Consider the following 15,985-nt stretch of genomic DNA (forward strand, 5'->3'; position numbering starts at 1 on the left):
AGTTGGGACGTTGTGTGAAATCTAAATAAAAACAGAATACAATGATTTGCAAATCCTCTTCTACCTATATTCAAGACAAGATATTTAATGTTCAAACTGATCATTTGTTTTTGTGCAAATATTTGCTCATTTTGAAATGGATGCCTGCAACACATTTCAAAAAAGCTGGGAAAGGGGCAACAAAAAACAGGAAAGTTGATGAATGCTCAAAGAACACCTGTTTGGAATATTCCACAAGTGAACAGGTTAATTGGAAACAGGGGAGTGTCAAGTCGTATAAAAGGAGTATCCCCAAAAGGTTCAGCCATTCACAAGCAAACATGGGGTGAGGATCACCACTTTATGAACAACTGCGTGAAAAAATAGTCCAACAGTTTAAGAACAATGGTTCTCAATGTTCAATCGCAAGGAATTTAGGGATTCCATCATCTACAGTCCATAATATAATCAGAAGATTCAGAGAATCTGGAGAACTTTCTACACGTAAGCGCCAAGGCTGAAAACCAACACTGAATTCCCGTGACCTTCAATCCCTCAGGCAGCACTGCATTAAAAACCAACATCATTGTGTAAAGGAGCTTACCATGTGGGCTCAGGAACACTTCAGAAAACCACTGTCAGTTAACACAGTTCGTCGCTACATCTACAAGTGCAAGTTAAAACTCTACCATGCAAAGCGAAAGCCATACATCAACAACATCCAAAAACGCCGCCGCCTTCTCTGGGCCCGAGCTCATTTTAAATGGACAGATGCAAAGTGGAAAAGTGTGCTGTGGTCTGATGAGTCAACTTGTTTTTGGAAATCATGGATGTCGTGTCCTCTGGACAAAGAGGAAAAAGACCATCCAGACTGTTACCAGCACTAAGTTCAAATCCAGCATCTGTGATGGTATGGGGGTGAGTTAGTGCCCATGTTATGGGCAACTTATACATCTGTGATGGCACCATCAATGCTGAAAGGTACATCCAGGTTTTGGAGCAACACAAGCAATGTCTTTTTCAGGGACGTCCCTGCTTATTTCAGCAAGACAATGCCAAGCCACATTCTGCACGTGTTACAACAGTGTGGCTTCATAGTAAAAGAGTGCAGGTACAAGACTGGCCTGCCTGCAGTCCAGAACTGTCACCCATTGAAAATGTGTGACGCATTATGAAGCACAAAATACGACAACGGAGACCCCGGGCTATTGAACAACTTAAGTCGTACATCAAGCAAGAATGAGAAAGAATTCCACCTACAAAGCTTCAACAACTAGTGTCCTCAGTTCCCAAAGGCTTATTACATGTTGTTACAAGGAAAAGTGCTGTAACACAGTGGTAAACATACCACTGTCCCAGCTTTTTTGAAACGTGTTGCAGGCATCCATTTCAAAATGAGCAAATATTTGCACAAAAAGAATAAAGTGTAGCAGTTTGAACATTAAATATCTTGTCTTTGTGGTGTATTCAATTGAATATAGGTTGAAGAGTATTTGCAAATCATTGTATTCCGTTTTTATTTACATTTTACACAACATCCCAAATTCATTGGAATTGGGGTTCTATACAGTGCACTTTGCACAAAGAGATGCTGTATGATGCTGTAATGCAGAGGAAGCCTTTTCTGCATACATGCCACAAACAGAGTTGGTTGAGGTATGCTAAAGCACATTTGGACAAGCCAGCTTAATTTTAGAATAAGGTGCTGTGGACTGATGAAACTAAAATTGAGTTATTTGAACATAACAAGGGGCGGTATGCATGGCTGAAAAAGAACACAGCATTCCAAGAAAAACACTTGCTGCCTACAGTAAAATTTGGAGGTGGTTCCATTATGCTGTGGGGCTGTGTGGCCAGTGCAGGTACTGGGAATCTTGTGAAAGTTGAGGGTCACATGGATTCGTCAGTAACAGCAGATTCTTGAGAACAATGTTCAAGAATCAGTGACAAAGTTTAAGTTGCGGTGGGGCTGAATCTCTCAACAGGACAATGACCGTAAACACTGCTCAAAATCTACCAAGGCATTCATGCAGAGGAACAAGTACAGTGTTCTGGAATGGCCATCTCAGTCCCCAGACCTGAATATTATTGAAAATCTGTGGTGTGATTTTAAGCGGGCTGTCCATACTCAGAAACCAACAAACCTGACTGGAGATGTTTTGTAAAGAAGAATGGCCCAAAATACGTTCAACCAGAATCTAGACTCTCATTGGAAGCTATAGGATTATAGGATATATGTTTAGAGGCTGCAAAAGGTTGATCTACTAAATGTTAATGTATTTTTTCTGTTGGGGTGTCCAAATTTATGCACATGCCTAATTTTGTTTAAAGAATTATTGCACACTTTCCGTAAATCCTATACACTTCATTTCACTTCTCAAATATTTATCAATTCAATTCAATTTATTTCCTTTATATAGCGCCAAATCACAACAGAGTTGCCTCAAGGCGCTTCACACAGGTAAGGTCTAACCTTACCAATCCCCAGAGCAACAGTGGTAAGGAAAAACTCCCTCTGAGGAAGAAACCTCAAGCAGACCAGACTCAAAGGGGTGACCCTCTGCTTGGGCCGTGCTACAAACATAAATTACAGAAATAATTCACAGAACAATTCATGGATGAATATACAAGAACTGCTGTTGGTGCACAGGACAGGAGGATCGCCAACACAAACACAACTCCCATCTGTGGATGGAGCTGCACCTTAAACAGAGAAAAACAGAATCAGGCATCAGAAATACAAAAAATACTGTATAATTTGCCAGCATTAATCAACAAGAAAAACAGAAGAAATACTAAGGTGATCGCCGGCTGCTAGCCCTAAGCTTCACTAAAAGACCCAGAATTTAAGTGAAGTTGAGGCCGCGGCCCACTTCAATTACTAATAACATGAATTAAAAGAGTAAAAAGTGTAGAACAAAACTGCACCAGTATGCTAGCCATATGAAAGGGAAAATAAGTGCGTCTTAAGTCTGGACTTGAAAGTCTCCACAGAATCTGATTGTTTTATTGACGCAGGGAGATCATTCCACAGAACAGGGGCACAATAAGAGAAGGCTCTGTGACCCGCAGACCTCTTATTCACCTTACGGACACAAAGTAGTCCTGCACCCTGAGAATGTAAAGCCCGGGCTTGTGCGTAAGGTTTAATTAGGTCAGCTAGGTAGGGAGGTGCCAGTCCATGAATAATTTTATAGGTTAGTAGCAGAACCTTAAAATCTGATCTCACTGGGATAGGAAGCCAGTGAAGAGATGCCAAAATGGGTGTAATGTGGTCAAACTTTCTGCTTCGTGTCAAAAGTCTGGCTGCAGCATTCTGAACTAATTGGAGACCCCTAATGCTAGACTGCGGTAAACCAGAAAACAGAACATTGCAGTAGTCCTATCTAGAAGAGATGAACGCATGGATCAGGGTCTCAGCATCAGCCATAGACAGGATGGGACGAATCTTCGCTATATTTCGCAGGTGGAAGAAAGCAGTCCTAGTAATATTTCTAATATGGAGACCAAAGGACAACGAAGGATCAAAAATTACCCCAAGTTTCCTCACTTTGTCAGTGTGATGTACGACACACGAGCCTAGGCTGAGTGTTAACTGGTCAAATTGATGCCGATGTCTCACTGGACCAAGAACCATCATTTCAGTCTTTTCAGAGTTTAAAAGTAGGAAGTTTCTAGACATCCAACTTCTCATTGATGCAAGGCAATCTTCTAAGGATTTTATGTGAACGAGATTACCAGCAGTTATCGGCATATATAACTGAGTATCATCTGCATAGCAGTGAAAGGTAATCCCAAAGTGCCGCAATATGTGCCCAAGGGGTGCTATATAAAGGGAGAAAAGCAGGGGGCCTAAGACAGACCCCTGAGGAACCCCAAATTTCATGTCACTAAGGTTAGAGGTAGTGTTACTGTACAAAACACAGTGAGAACGACTGGTCAAATATGACGTCAGCCATGCAAGGGCACTCCCAGTAATCCCAAAATGATTTTCCAGTCTATCAAGTAGAATATGATGATCCACTGTATCAAATGCAGCACTGAGATCTAACAGCAACAGAACCGTAGTGGTGTCCGAATCCATTGTAAGCAGAAGATCATTCACCACTTTAGTGAGAGCCGTTTCTGTGGAATGATATTTTCTAAAAGCAGACTGAAGCGGCTCAAAGAGATTATTCTCAATAAGATAGTCTACAAGCTGCCGTGACACCACTTTTTCCAGAATTTTAGAGCAAAATGATACATTTGATATCGGCCGATAGTTTTTCAATACACTAGGGTCAAGATTAGGTTTCTTAAGTAATGGTTAATCACTGCATATTTGAAACGTTTAGGAACAGATCCAGAAGTTAAAGAAAGATTAATAATTTCCAGCACAATCGGCCCAAGAGTGGGCCACAGGTCCTTAAACAGTTTTGTTGGTATAGGATCAAATAAACAGGTTGTGCTTTTTGTTGATGTTACGAGTTTTGTCAGCATGTCTAGAGAGATACCATCAAATTCTGTAAATCTAGGTAATACCTCAGTAGTGGTGCCCACCTCAATAGCAGGGTGTAGTGGCTGGGTTAAGGCATGCTGGGATATGTTCAACCTAATGTTATTTTCTTCTCAAAGTAATCCAGGAAATCTTGTACTGTAAAAGGCGAGCAAACTACAGGCGGTTGTCCATGAATAAGTGTTGCCACCATGTTGAACAAGAACTTTTAGTTATGCTTGTTTTTGTTGATCAAATCAGAGTAATAGGTCCGCTTTGTAGCCAATAGTGCATGCTTATAGTCTAAGATAGCATCACGCCATGCAAGGTGGAATACTTCTAATTTTGAACGACGCCATTTCCATTCTAGACCTCTTGCTTTATGCTTGAGGTCATGCAGGTAATCATTGAACCAAGGTGACTGCGATTTGGGGGAGCGCGGTTTCAACACAGGTGGTGCAATCATGTCGAGTGTCGTTTTGAGCACTGAGTTTAAACTATCCACAAGTCTGTCTACTGACTGGGTATTTGTCAAAAGTGAGGCTAAGACATCAGGCAATCTAGCTTCTAGTTCAGTCTTAGTTGAGGGGTTGATGCATCGCCGGAATGATAAATAAGGTTGTTGTTCCACTAAACACGGCAGTGAAACTGTAAACTTAATAAGTGAGTGATCAGAGACCACTGATGTAAGAGGCATGATGTCAATATTCGTGACAGCAATACCACGTGCGAGAACCAGATCCAGGGTATTTCCACTAATGTGCGTCGAATCCTGAATGCATTGCCGAAATGCTAACGCTTCCACAATTTCCATAAATGATTTGCAGAGGGGATCAGAAGGCGTATTTATATGAACATTAAAGTCACCAATGATCAGAATGTTATCTGCTCTCGTTGACAAGTTGGAAATGAACGCACCAAATTCATCTAAGAATTCAGAATATGGGCCAGGAGGCCTATATACAGTGACAAAGTAATACGACTGATTTTTATTCTTCTGACATTGGCAATGCGTAATATCCTGAGCGGAGCGGAGAATCAGATGCTCAAACGAGTTATATTTGTGACCCCCAACTGCTAATAAGCTAAACCTAGATTTATAAATAAGACCTAGACCCCCACCTTGCTTCGCATCATGAGGGACGTGACTAAATGTATATGCTGGTGGGCAGGCCTCATTTAAGGGGAGGACAGCTGTAGGTTTAAGCCAGGTTTCACATAACCCAATCATATCTAAGTGATGATCAATAATTAAATCATTCATCAACAATGATTTTGAGGACAGTGATGTTATGTTAATGAGACCCAGTCTAAGGACCTCAGTGGGGTTGACAGTTGAGCTGTTAGGGTTTAGGGGTGGTTCCAGAGTGGCATATATAAGATGCCGAGAAGTAGGTTTAGGTTTGAGACATTCCACACGCATTGTAGGTAGCAGACATGAAATCTTTGATATTGCTGGAACAACCATTGGGCCATCCTCAATTTCAACATGATCCAATATAGTAATGGGTATTAAGTTTGCAAAGCATATCCCTCTATGATTTTTATGGACACGTCTACGGGAGCAGGCCACAGTCCCTCCCTGGCAGATAAACTGCACTATCACCATAGTGGATTTTCTGCACTAATTTCCCCGCTAAGCTAATGGATTCCACACCCACATTTGTCATAAGCCTTGCAGGGTCTCTAATCACCTGCTCCGTGGCCTGCTGTAGATTCCTAATGTTACCCTCCCTGTAGAGCTCTGTCTATGTTCGCAGACAAGATGGCGGCGCCTTCCCCAGTAGGGTGGAGGCCGTCCGGCATCAGCAGGCCACAGCGGCCCCAGAACGAAGGCCAGTTATCAATAAAGCTAAAGCCTTGCTATCTACAAAACTGCGCCAGCCACCTATTTAATGATGTCAGCCTGCTAAACGCCTCATCAGTACCCCTGGAGGGGAGGGGACCACGATGCCGACACATCTTTCTGGCAAGGTCACAAGTCCTCTCTATGTCCATTTTTGTGACCTCTGAGTGCTTCATCCTGATATCATTGGTGCCAACGTGAATAACTATGTGACTATATCTCATGTCATGTTCCTTCGTCTGTCTTCCCTTCTGCAGCGTCAGCACCCTAAGATGAGATGCAATGTCGGGAGCTCTGGCCCCAGGAATACATTTAACGTCAGTCGGCATCTGTAACCTGACTTTGCGGGTGATAGAATCCCCTATCACTAAAGTCCGGTGTTTCGGCCTGGAGACAGGAGTGGAAGTCACGCGTGGACTCAGAGAATTCACATCTGGCAAATCCAAGGGGGAGAACCGATTCACAGTTTGCACTGGCGAGTGTGATCGGGGGTGGCACAACCGGGCACCAAGCCCTATGGGGCTTCCTCCGCCTACCCACAGTCCAAAAGCTGTCCTCCACAGCCTGCATTTCTAAGCTGATGCTAATGGGCTTGCTGGCCGGCCCAACACTAACCTCATCTGGAGTGCCCGTAACATCTAACTCCACTGCGCTAAGAAGCTGCTCTAACTTACGGACACGGCTCTCTAAGAGAGCCACCCTATCTTCCAACATCACGCAGGATTTACGGAGGGTGTAAAGTAGAACTGTTAGTGTACTTTGTGCACTAAGAAATTCAAAAATGTAGCCAAGCAAACACGAGCTAACCAATAATGCATAAGCTAACCACTCCTAAGGCTCACACAGACGCAGATAAATGAATTAAAATTCACAGCAGTTATACTGAAAAACTAACAGAAGTATTAAACAGGTAAAAAAGCAGCACCTATAAAATACACTAAACAGTTAATTAACTAACAGGAGTGTAAAAAAATGAAATGAAAAATGAAAAAATGACAAGGGTCAGAAATAGCTAACGCAAGCTAACCGCTAGCGAAAATGCTAGCCGCTCCTAAGATTTTAAACAGGAGTAAAAATTACTTAAAATTCACAGCAGTTCAACTGAAAAACGAACAGAAGTATTAAACGGGTAGAAAAGAAATAGCTATAAAAAGTAACAATGGAGAGGGGAGGTGTCGACCTAGCTAACGAAAGCTAACCGCTAGCGAATGCTATCTGCTAGCGATTCATAACAAGACTGTTGTTAAATAACGTTCAGAGTTGATACAATTAATAACCAGAAGAGTGCTAAACAGAAATAAAAGAAGTGTATACAACCGTGTGAAGTTCAGAGTGGCGTCACAGCAACAAACAATCCGTCAGAAGCAAGTTGCCAGATATCTCTGTGTTTGTCTACTATATGAAATATTTAATTGAAATTGCTGATCCAAACAACCAATGACTTATAAAGGAAAATCATGGAAATCATCAGGGGTGCCACAACTTTTACATACCACTGTATATGCACCAACACTAGTCTTTTGTAACCTTGTACTCTTTTGTGTAGTTACATAATTTTTGTTCACCTCCTCACCTGATCTGAGGAAGAAAAGACTTCTTGTAGGAATCCTCAATATTCTTCAGGTACTGCAGAGCATCATTCTGAAGAAAAGGCTGACAAAAGACACCAAACTTACACAAACTGACAATAGTTATCTGAAACACTGAACTCAAGTCTTGAAAGGATTCATCATCTATTCCACCAAACTTCAGAAATGCAGTAACATAACAATAACATAAGTCCATATGGCACATAACAGTGTGCATTACATAATTAAACATACAGTGGTCATTCATCAATAAAATCTGTTGACGTATATTCGTGTTTCAGAATGCATTTTAATTTCTAAATGTGTACATGTCATCCTGTCACACCCAGAGGTGCTTGACCTCACAGGCTTAATCCTTTCTTTGCTCTGTGGACAAACACAAAAGCAAACTCACTGTGAACTGGGAGGAACAACAAACTATTGTACGAGATCTGTCCAAAAAGTAACGGACCTTTTTATTTTTTGCAAAAACCATATGAATTTGAATCACGTGTGATTGCATCAGCCAAGCTTGAACCTTCATGCGCATGCGTGAGTTTTTTCACGCCTGTCGGTTGCGTCATTCGCCTGTGAGCAGGCTTTGTGTGAGCAGTGGTAAACCCCTCTCGTCGAATTTTTATTGTGAATAAATGTCTGAACGATTTGGAGCTTTGCTGCATCACATTTTTCCAGAAACTGTGAGAGACCTCCAACTGGACACCTTTCGGAAAATTTAGATGGCTTTCAGCGACGATTTTATGGGGATTACACAGATTAAGGAGTGCTCCAGCCAGTTTAAAGACCACCCACAGTGGCTGAGAGTGCGGCGCACTCCGAGCGCCAATCGACAGGCTGAAACAACCAGATCATTTCCAACGTGAAGGCTTTGTTGATCCGGGACGTCGTCTGACTTACACAAAAAAGGCAGAAGGCGTGGACATCAGCACTTTTTCGGCACATTCTACTGTTACAGGAGTTTTTTTCATGGAAAGAGAAGCGGAGGATTGCACCACCATGCCGCTCATGGCACGGGACAAAACCACCTCCGTGTTGGTCTCACAGGACGGCTTTCAGGTGGCTTTCAGATGGCTTCCGGTTGCTTTTCAGTCGTGTGAGTATCTGAGAAATTGTGCATGAGCTGGACATGCCCCAACATGTTCTGTGAGGCTTCATCACGGCGTTGCTTTGCGCCATGCGGCTCCGTCCTGACACGCGGAATTCCGGATCAAGACAGCGTCCAGTTTAGAAATGAACGGCACATTCCACTGTTACAGGAGTTTTTATCATGGAAAGAGGAGCAGAGGAATTTCGCATGTCGCGGTGGAGCCGCATGGTGCAAAGCAACACCGTGATGAAGCCTCACAGGACATGTTGGGGCTTGTCCAGCTCATGCACAATTTCTCGGATACTCACATGACTGAAAAGCAACCGGAAGCCATCTGAAAGCCACCTGAAAGCCGTCCTGTGAGACCAACACGGAGGTGGTTTTGTCCCGCGCCATGAGCGGCACGGTGGTGCAATCCTCTGCTTCTCTTTCCATGAAAAAAACTCCTGTAACAGTGGAATGTGCCGAAAAAGTACTGATGTCCATGCCTTCTGCCTTTTTTGTGAAAGTCAGACGACGTCCCGGATCAACAAAGCTTCACATTGGAAATGATCTGGTTGTTTCAGCGGGGTTTCAGCCTGTCGATTGGCGCTCGGAGAGCAGCACGCTCTCAGACGCTGTGGGCGGTCTTTAAACCGGCTGGAGCACTCCTTAATCTGTGTAATCCCCATAAAATCATCGCTGAAAGCCATCTAAATTTTCCAAATGGTGTCCAGCTGGAGGTCTCTCACAGTTTCTGGAAAATTTTGATGCAGCAAAGCTCCAAATCGTTCAGACATTTATTCGCAATAAAACTCCGACGAGAGGGGTGGACCACTGCTCACACAAAGCCTGCTCACAGGCGAATGATGCAACCGACAGGCGTGAAAAAACTCATGCATGCGCACGAAGGTTCAAGCTTGGCTGATGCAATCACACGTGATTCAAATCCATATGGTTTTTGCAAACAATAAAAAGGTCCGATACTTTTTGGACAGACCTCGTATTCTTGGATATTCCAGCAAACCACACAACAAATGTTTGTTCATTTTCCCAAGAACAATCAACTGGAAAGCTGAAGACATCTAGGGCTGATTTAAGAACATAGCTGCGGATCTGAGGAGCACTTTTTTGGATGCAAGCAACAGCAGAATTTGGACTTGTGGGAAAAAGAAAGCTACTGTTGAAGCCAGGCTTTGTTCTGACCAGGTTTCCATGGTCTGGTTCAACTTCTGCCGACAGGCAACAGCTGCCAGTCCGCTGAGCATTTTTAAAGAGGGAGGAAGGAAAAGAGCGAGTTGTGACTCCTGACTGAATAACAAACTTCACCTGCTCGTTTCCCCTTTACATGTATAATGTGTACAACAAGAAGTGAATAACAGAGAATTATAACATTTTGATGACACTAAAAATAAAAAAATAAAAAAAATACTGCTGCTCTAGGTGTCAGCATGTTGGCTGTGCTTACCCTGTCAACATCTGAGCAAATGCAAAAAATGGGTAAAGAAGTGGAGCGTGGGCAACAGCTTGCATGAAAATTCAGTAAGGTGCATGATGTGGGCGGATGAAGCTTCAACACACCTCTATGTGGGCCTGGATGGTGGTTCACAAAAATGGGTTGCTTGGGTGTGATTATTAAAAATTATGACCTGCTTATTTCCTGAGTAATTGTGGGTTGACCGGTCCCAATGCCTTCAAGCTACCAAAAGCTATTAAACGTCCTAATGCAGTTCAAAGACAAAATTAAATAAAATTTCACTCCGTGGAAAAACTAGACCACAGATATGTTACATGATCCGATAAGACAACTAACCAAATAGCAAGCCATATTATAACAGATATTTGGAATAAAATGCTCAGAGGACAGACACAGTCTTCCACAACAACTAGCCAAGTTAGCACTTCATTCACAGCATACTCAGCGTAACTTTACGCATAACTTCACAGTTTAAAACATCTTAAAGTGTAGGTGACATGATATGTAATTTTTTTTTTTTAAGTATTTAAAACTAAAATTAAACAGTTTGAAATTCATCCTTTCCTGGTGCAGTTACTGAAGAGATAAATATTCGGATTTTGAACTGTGCACCACTAAAAACCAGGAACGTCTGGCGAGTCCTGACACTAGAGAAAAAGGAGGAAGTGTTATCAGCACCGGTGTCATAGACCAAACGGTCCGCCCCTAAAATTTTTCCGCCCTGCCTCCACTGCGCATGTGTCATTTGGGACCATAGCAGCACGTCTGAGTCTGACTCACCCAAAGCGATCAAATGGATTAATGTGATTATTAACCATCAGATGACAAAGGAAAACCTCTTAAATCCCTCTGAAGTCAGTTTTAAGCAGAAACAAGGCCGTTTTAAACAGAAAGAGGCGATACTAGGTGACGATCTGAAATGACCGACGCACAGCGAACGCGTCAGCGAGCAGCTCTTGCAACTGCGGCGCTGTGATCGCATCCTCCATCTTTCATGATGAAATAATGCTGAATTTATGTGGAAATGATTGTTGTACAAAAGCTTCAGATATCTGTCACTGAGATAGATGATGACTGGAGTGCAGTTTTAAGCAGACACAAGGTGATAATCCGTGAACCACGGCTGATGACATGTGCATTGAAGGCAGGGCGGACCGATTTTTAGGGGGACCATTTGGTCAGTGACACTGGAACCATTATCTTAATAGTTCCATTAATTTATGGATTGTTAGAGGCTGCTGACAGCCCCGTTTCAACTGAGTGGTTCGGATTGGTGATGCATGTTTTTTAATATGTGTCAGAACAGTTAATTCTCACCGGCAGAACCCTTTTGATTGGCAGGTGGAACACTTATATTGATGAGCACGTAGTCTGCGGCTTCTCCAATACACAATTGGAATTGGGGTTGTAATAACGTGTTACGCTACTAACGTACAGTACACTAACTGTATTCAAGAAGGAAACAATATTTATTTTAAAAAATCCAAACCAGTTATTGCTCTCAAAAACACTAGTTACAGACCAAGTCAGCGACATCAAAACTTAAAGGATCAAAGCAGGATTAATCGAGATTAAAACCAACAACAAAAAAACATTATATGTACTGTACTTAATTCATCTAAATTAACATGTTATTTTGACAGCCATTCATTGGCAGAAAAACAAATTTTCCCCAATATCAGTATTGGATTGCCCCCCACCCTCCAAAAAAATCCATACTGGTTGGGATCTGTTCAAAACTACTGATTTGGATTCTGACAGACCACAATGAGGACCAATGAACTTGCTTTTTTGGGGCCATTCAAAATAAACCATGGCATCAAAGGCAGACAAGTTGATCAATTTGCACTGTTGCTAAATGCAGGGCTCTGTTGATCATTGTTGCCTGTTTTAATTTAATGGACTGAAAGGTGTACAGTGGTCCCTCGTTTATCGTGGGAGTTACGTTCTAAAAATAACCCGCGATAAGCGAAATCCGCGAAGTAGTCAGCGTTATTTTTTGCAATTATTATAGATGTTTTAAGGCTGTAAAACCCCTCACTACACACTTTATACACTTTTCTCAAACAGGCATTGACATTTTCTCACTTTACTCTCATGTGTAAACACTCTCAAAGTTCAAACCTTAGTAGAAAAATAAGACCAACCTGTTTTCAGGCCCAAACATTTGTTTGAGAAATAAAAATAGAACATTTTCCTATAAATAATTATGATGGCTTTTAGAACTAACGAATTTAATTTTAACGATCAACCTACCAGGTTGGACACATAAGAAATTATTAATAGTGACTAGGGATGGGTATTGATAAGATTTTATCGATATCGATGCCATTATCGATTCTGCTTATCGATCCGATTCCTTATCGGTTCCCTTATCGATACCTCTTGTGAATTTTGTACTACAAGTAGGCTTTACAGGTTTTCTATGTATTTCAATGAGTCTTAAAGTAAATAAATATGAAATTGGTCACTGTATCCTTGATCTCTGGACATAAATAAAAATAAACAAAACGGTGTTTTGCTTTGAAGTTATTCATTCCGACTGGACTCTATCATTCTAACTTGACTCGGCAGAGAGCTGCGCAGCATTTGGAGCTGTGTGAACAGAACAGAGGATGATTCTCGTTTCTTTCTCGCAACAAGACAGGAGTCCCAGTTAGTAACTTTAATCCACACAAAAGTGACTCACGATTTCACATATTCAGGGATGAAAGTGGTGAAAAACAAAAAAAGCTAAAACCCAAAATTACCCCCCAACACCACCTGCACGAAAATGTTTGAATTCTAGAAGCTCTGAAACGCAATCTGGGACTATTCCAGACAATAAACTGGAGTGAGTGCAGCATCCATTTAGTGAGAAAAAAAACAACTTTCCTTATTGAAATTCATTCCAGTAGTATTCTGCTCTTACGAGGATGCAGCAGTTTTCTAGCTTGGCAGATAGTTCTGGAGGAAATCACTGAAGAAATTAACACATTGAAAATATGGTTTGACCGAAACAAATTAACACATTGAAAATATGGTTTGACCGAAACAAATTGCCATTAAACTTAAATAAGTCAGGGATGAAATGGAGGTGTAAAAGAGTCACTAGGTGTTCACAGGAAACACTTATTTATTTCTGTATGTATGTACGTATGTATTGGTTTATTTATGTATGTTCATTGTTAGTTGGTTTTATATTTTCTGTTGTGTTTTTATTCAATTCAGGTTCTTTTTGTCTCTTTCTCTAAAACTGTATATAATCATTAGATTAGTTATTATTACTATTATTGTTGTGCTTGCTATTATTAATATATAAACAAAAATAAATTTAAAAAATGTTAGAATTTGTAATACATTTGACTCTTACGACAAACGCTTGACAGCTGCAACTGCTTAATGCTAACTTTATCATTGAAAATGCCATAGACATGTTAGCATCGGTCCCGTTTTAAGTTATAAAATAGAAGACCATAACAGGTCGGTTTAACATAAAAAAGGTAAATAATACTCACAGACATATGCTCTTTAGGGTTGTAGCGGGGGAAAGCGAAGAAAAAAAAATTAATCAACGAAGCAATGATCGAAGCACTGCTTCGATCTGCGAATCACTGCTTCGATTGGTTCAAGGTTCAAAGCAAAGCCGCGCTGCAGAAAAGTTGATTACAGACCCTGCAGCGGGTCTGTAATCAATGTAGAGAAATTATAATTTTCCTGACAAACACCCCCAAAAACAACGGCCACTCTGAAGGACCAATAAGGGAATCGTTAAGTAAAAAGGTTATTAATGTCGGTGGATCGAATCATTTCTTAACGATACCCGAAAGGAACCGGTTCTCGATACCCATCCCTAATAGTGACTGACCAGTATTTCACAGTTCCTCTGATCAGTGACTGACCAGTATTTCACAGTTCCTCTGATCGTGCCTCATCGTCCTGGCGCCGCTCCACTGTCGTGTCTTTTTCCACTGAGTGACACCTCAGTGCAGGTGTCTTTTTCCGAGTGAAGAACACAGTTATGGGTAGTTGCTGGCTCTCTTTTTTCTTCTGGGCGAGAAGATTCTTATAAACAGACACGCAGAACACAATGCGAGCGCTCTGCCTTCGCGGTGCCGCGACCAGCCTGCTTGATGAGGACGCAGAACACAATGCGCTGTAAAAAAAAACATGCAAAACTGGACTAAAAAAATCTGCGAAATTGCGAGGCCGCGAAAGGTGAACCACGTTATAGCGAGGGACCACTGTATCTCAAAACTGAATGTTCATTTTCTTTTGGGGGAAGAGATCCTGTTGATAAAAATGTGTGATTCCACCTTGAATTGCTTTAAGTGCCCACGCTAGCAGACACGCAAACAACAAAAGACCAGTAGTTGCATGATGTCCTCTGCAGAGACGACTGTATGCTGTAGCGTTTCCTGACTTCTTACTTTTCCACTCTCTTTAAGAGTCTTGTGCACATCCTCAGCTGGCTGATCCACATAGATGACGAGGTGAGGAGGCAAGAACTCACAAATACTGATGCCTTTGATCTCATTGTAGTGGGCCACACCTGGAAAAATGAAAGAAAAAAGTTATTTTGATTCAAGCTCTCTTACCTGAATCAAAGGACTGCTTTTTATTTTTGAAACACATAAAATCTTACAGTTACATACAATTTAAGATGTGTCCAGTCCGTTGAAGTTACAAAGCATGTGCTGGTAGTGTGCTACCACCCTAAAGAACCACACTCTATATATGTCATGGACTGATGGAACTAATTTTAAATATTTCTGCATGACTAAGTGGGATAACTGGGGGTTAGTTTTAGGACCTCCAGCTGTATCTAAGGGCCTACCTGTAGAACCAGCCCCATTCTTGCTTTGAAGAGCAGAACTGAAAAACAAAACTGAAAAGCAGTTTTCACCTTTAACAGTATAGGTCTGACGAGCCACCACGGCAGTGAGAACCCCATCCATACCAGGAATGTGAGCACTCTGATTAGCACTGCAGCCGGAATGACAAGAGCTCTGGCTTATTTTCCTGTTGGACTGCACTCTACAAGTGAGTCAAAACACCTGCTAAATACTTTTCTTATATCTGTAACCAGCAATAAAGTCACAAGACAAGAATCAACAAGCATCATCTGAATTGTGATTCTGCTGTGTGCACAGGCAGCCTTTTGCACTACATTGTATATTCCATGTGACTTTAGTTAAGGTGTAGTAAGTTGCATTGCATTGTGTGTATGCTGTCACAGAGCAATTTGTGACTTTCAAGAGACTCAAGTGAATGATAATAAAAAGATGATTAGCATGTCATATCACTGCAATGCTCTGGCATGCAGTACACACCAGGTACATTTTAACTGAAAAACCACATGCCTTAGGTCGCACGCGGCGTGCACTGGCCTGTTCAGATTGTAATTAAACTGCACCCTAGCCAGCTGTGACTACGTAGTAAATAAATGCTTGCTACCTGACCTGTGTACCACGTGAACTGTGAAAATAAGGGCTCCATTGATCTAATATATAAGGTTGACGAGGGTGTGTGTGTGTGTGTGTGTCTTCACACACGTACACTTTAAATCTAAGGGCAC

The 15,985-nt window shown here is 41.7% G+C and overlaps 1 protein-coding gene across 1 annotated transcript in view; it reads right to left on the bottom strand.

Annotated features, from left to right (window-relative positions):
- ndufa10 (NADH:ubiquinone oxidoreductase subunit A10) overlaps positions 1-15,985 on the bottom strand; it is a 64,928-nt gene that overhangs the window by 17,245 nt on the left and 31,698 nt on the right. Inside the window, exons 5-6 of the mRNA XM_034186585.1 lie at positions 14,838-14,959; positions 7,873-7,952 (exon numbers count right to left, since the gene is read on the bottom strand). Coding sequence (XP_034042476.1) covers positions 7,873-7,952; positions 14,838-14,959 — 202 coding nt within the window. The remainder of the gene's footprint in view (positions 1-7,872; positions 7,953-14,837; positions 14,960-15,985) is intronic.

This window comes from Thalassophryne amazonica, chromosome 14 (assembly GCF_902500255.1).
Source record: "Thalassophryne amazonica chromosome 14, fThaAma1.1, whole genome shotgun sequence".
Taxonomy (NCBI): Eukaryota; Metazoa; Chordata; class Actinopteri; order Batrachoidiformes; family Batrachoididae; genus Thalassophryne; species Thalassophryne amazonica.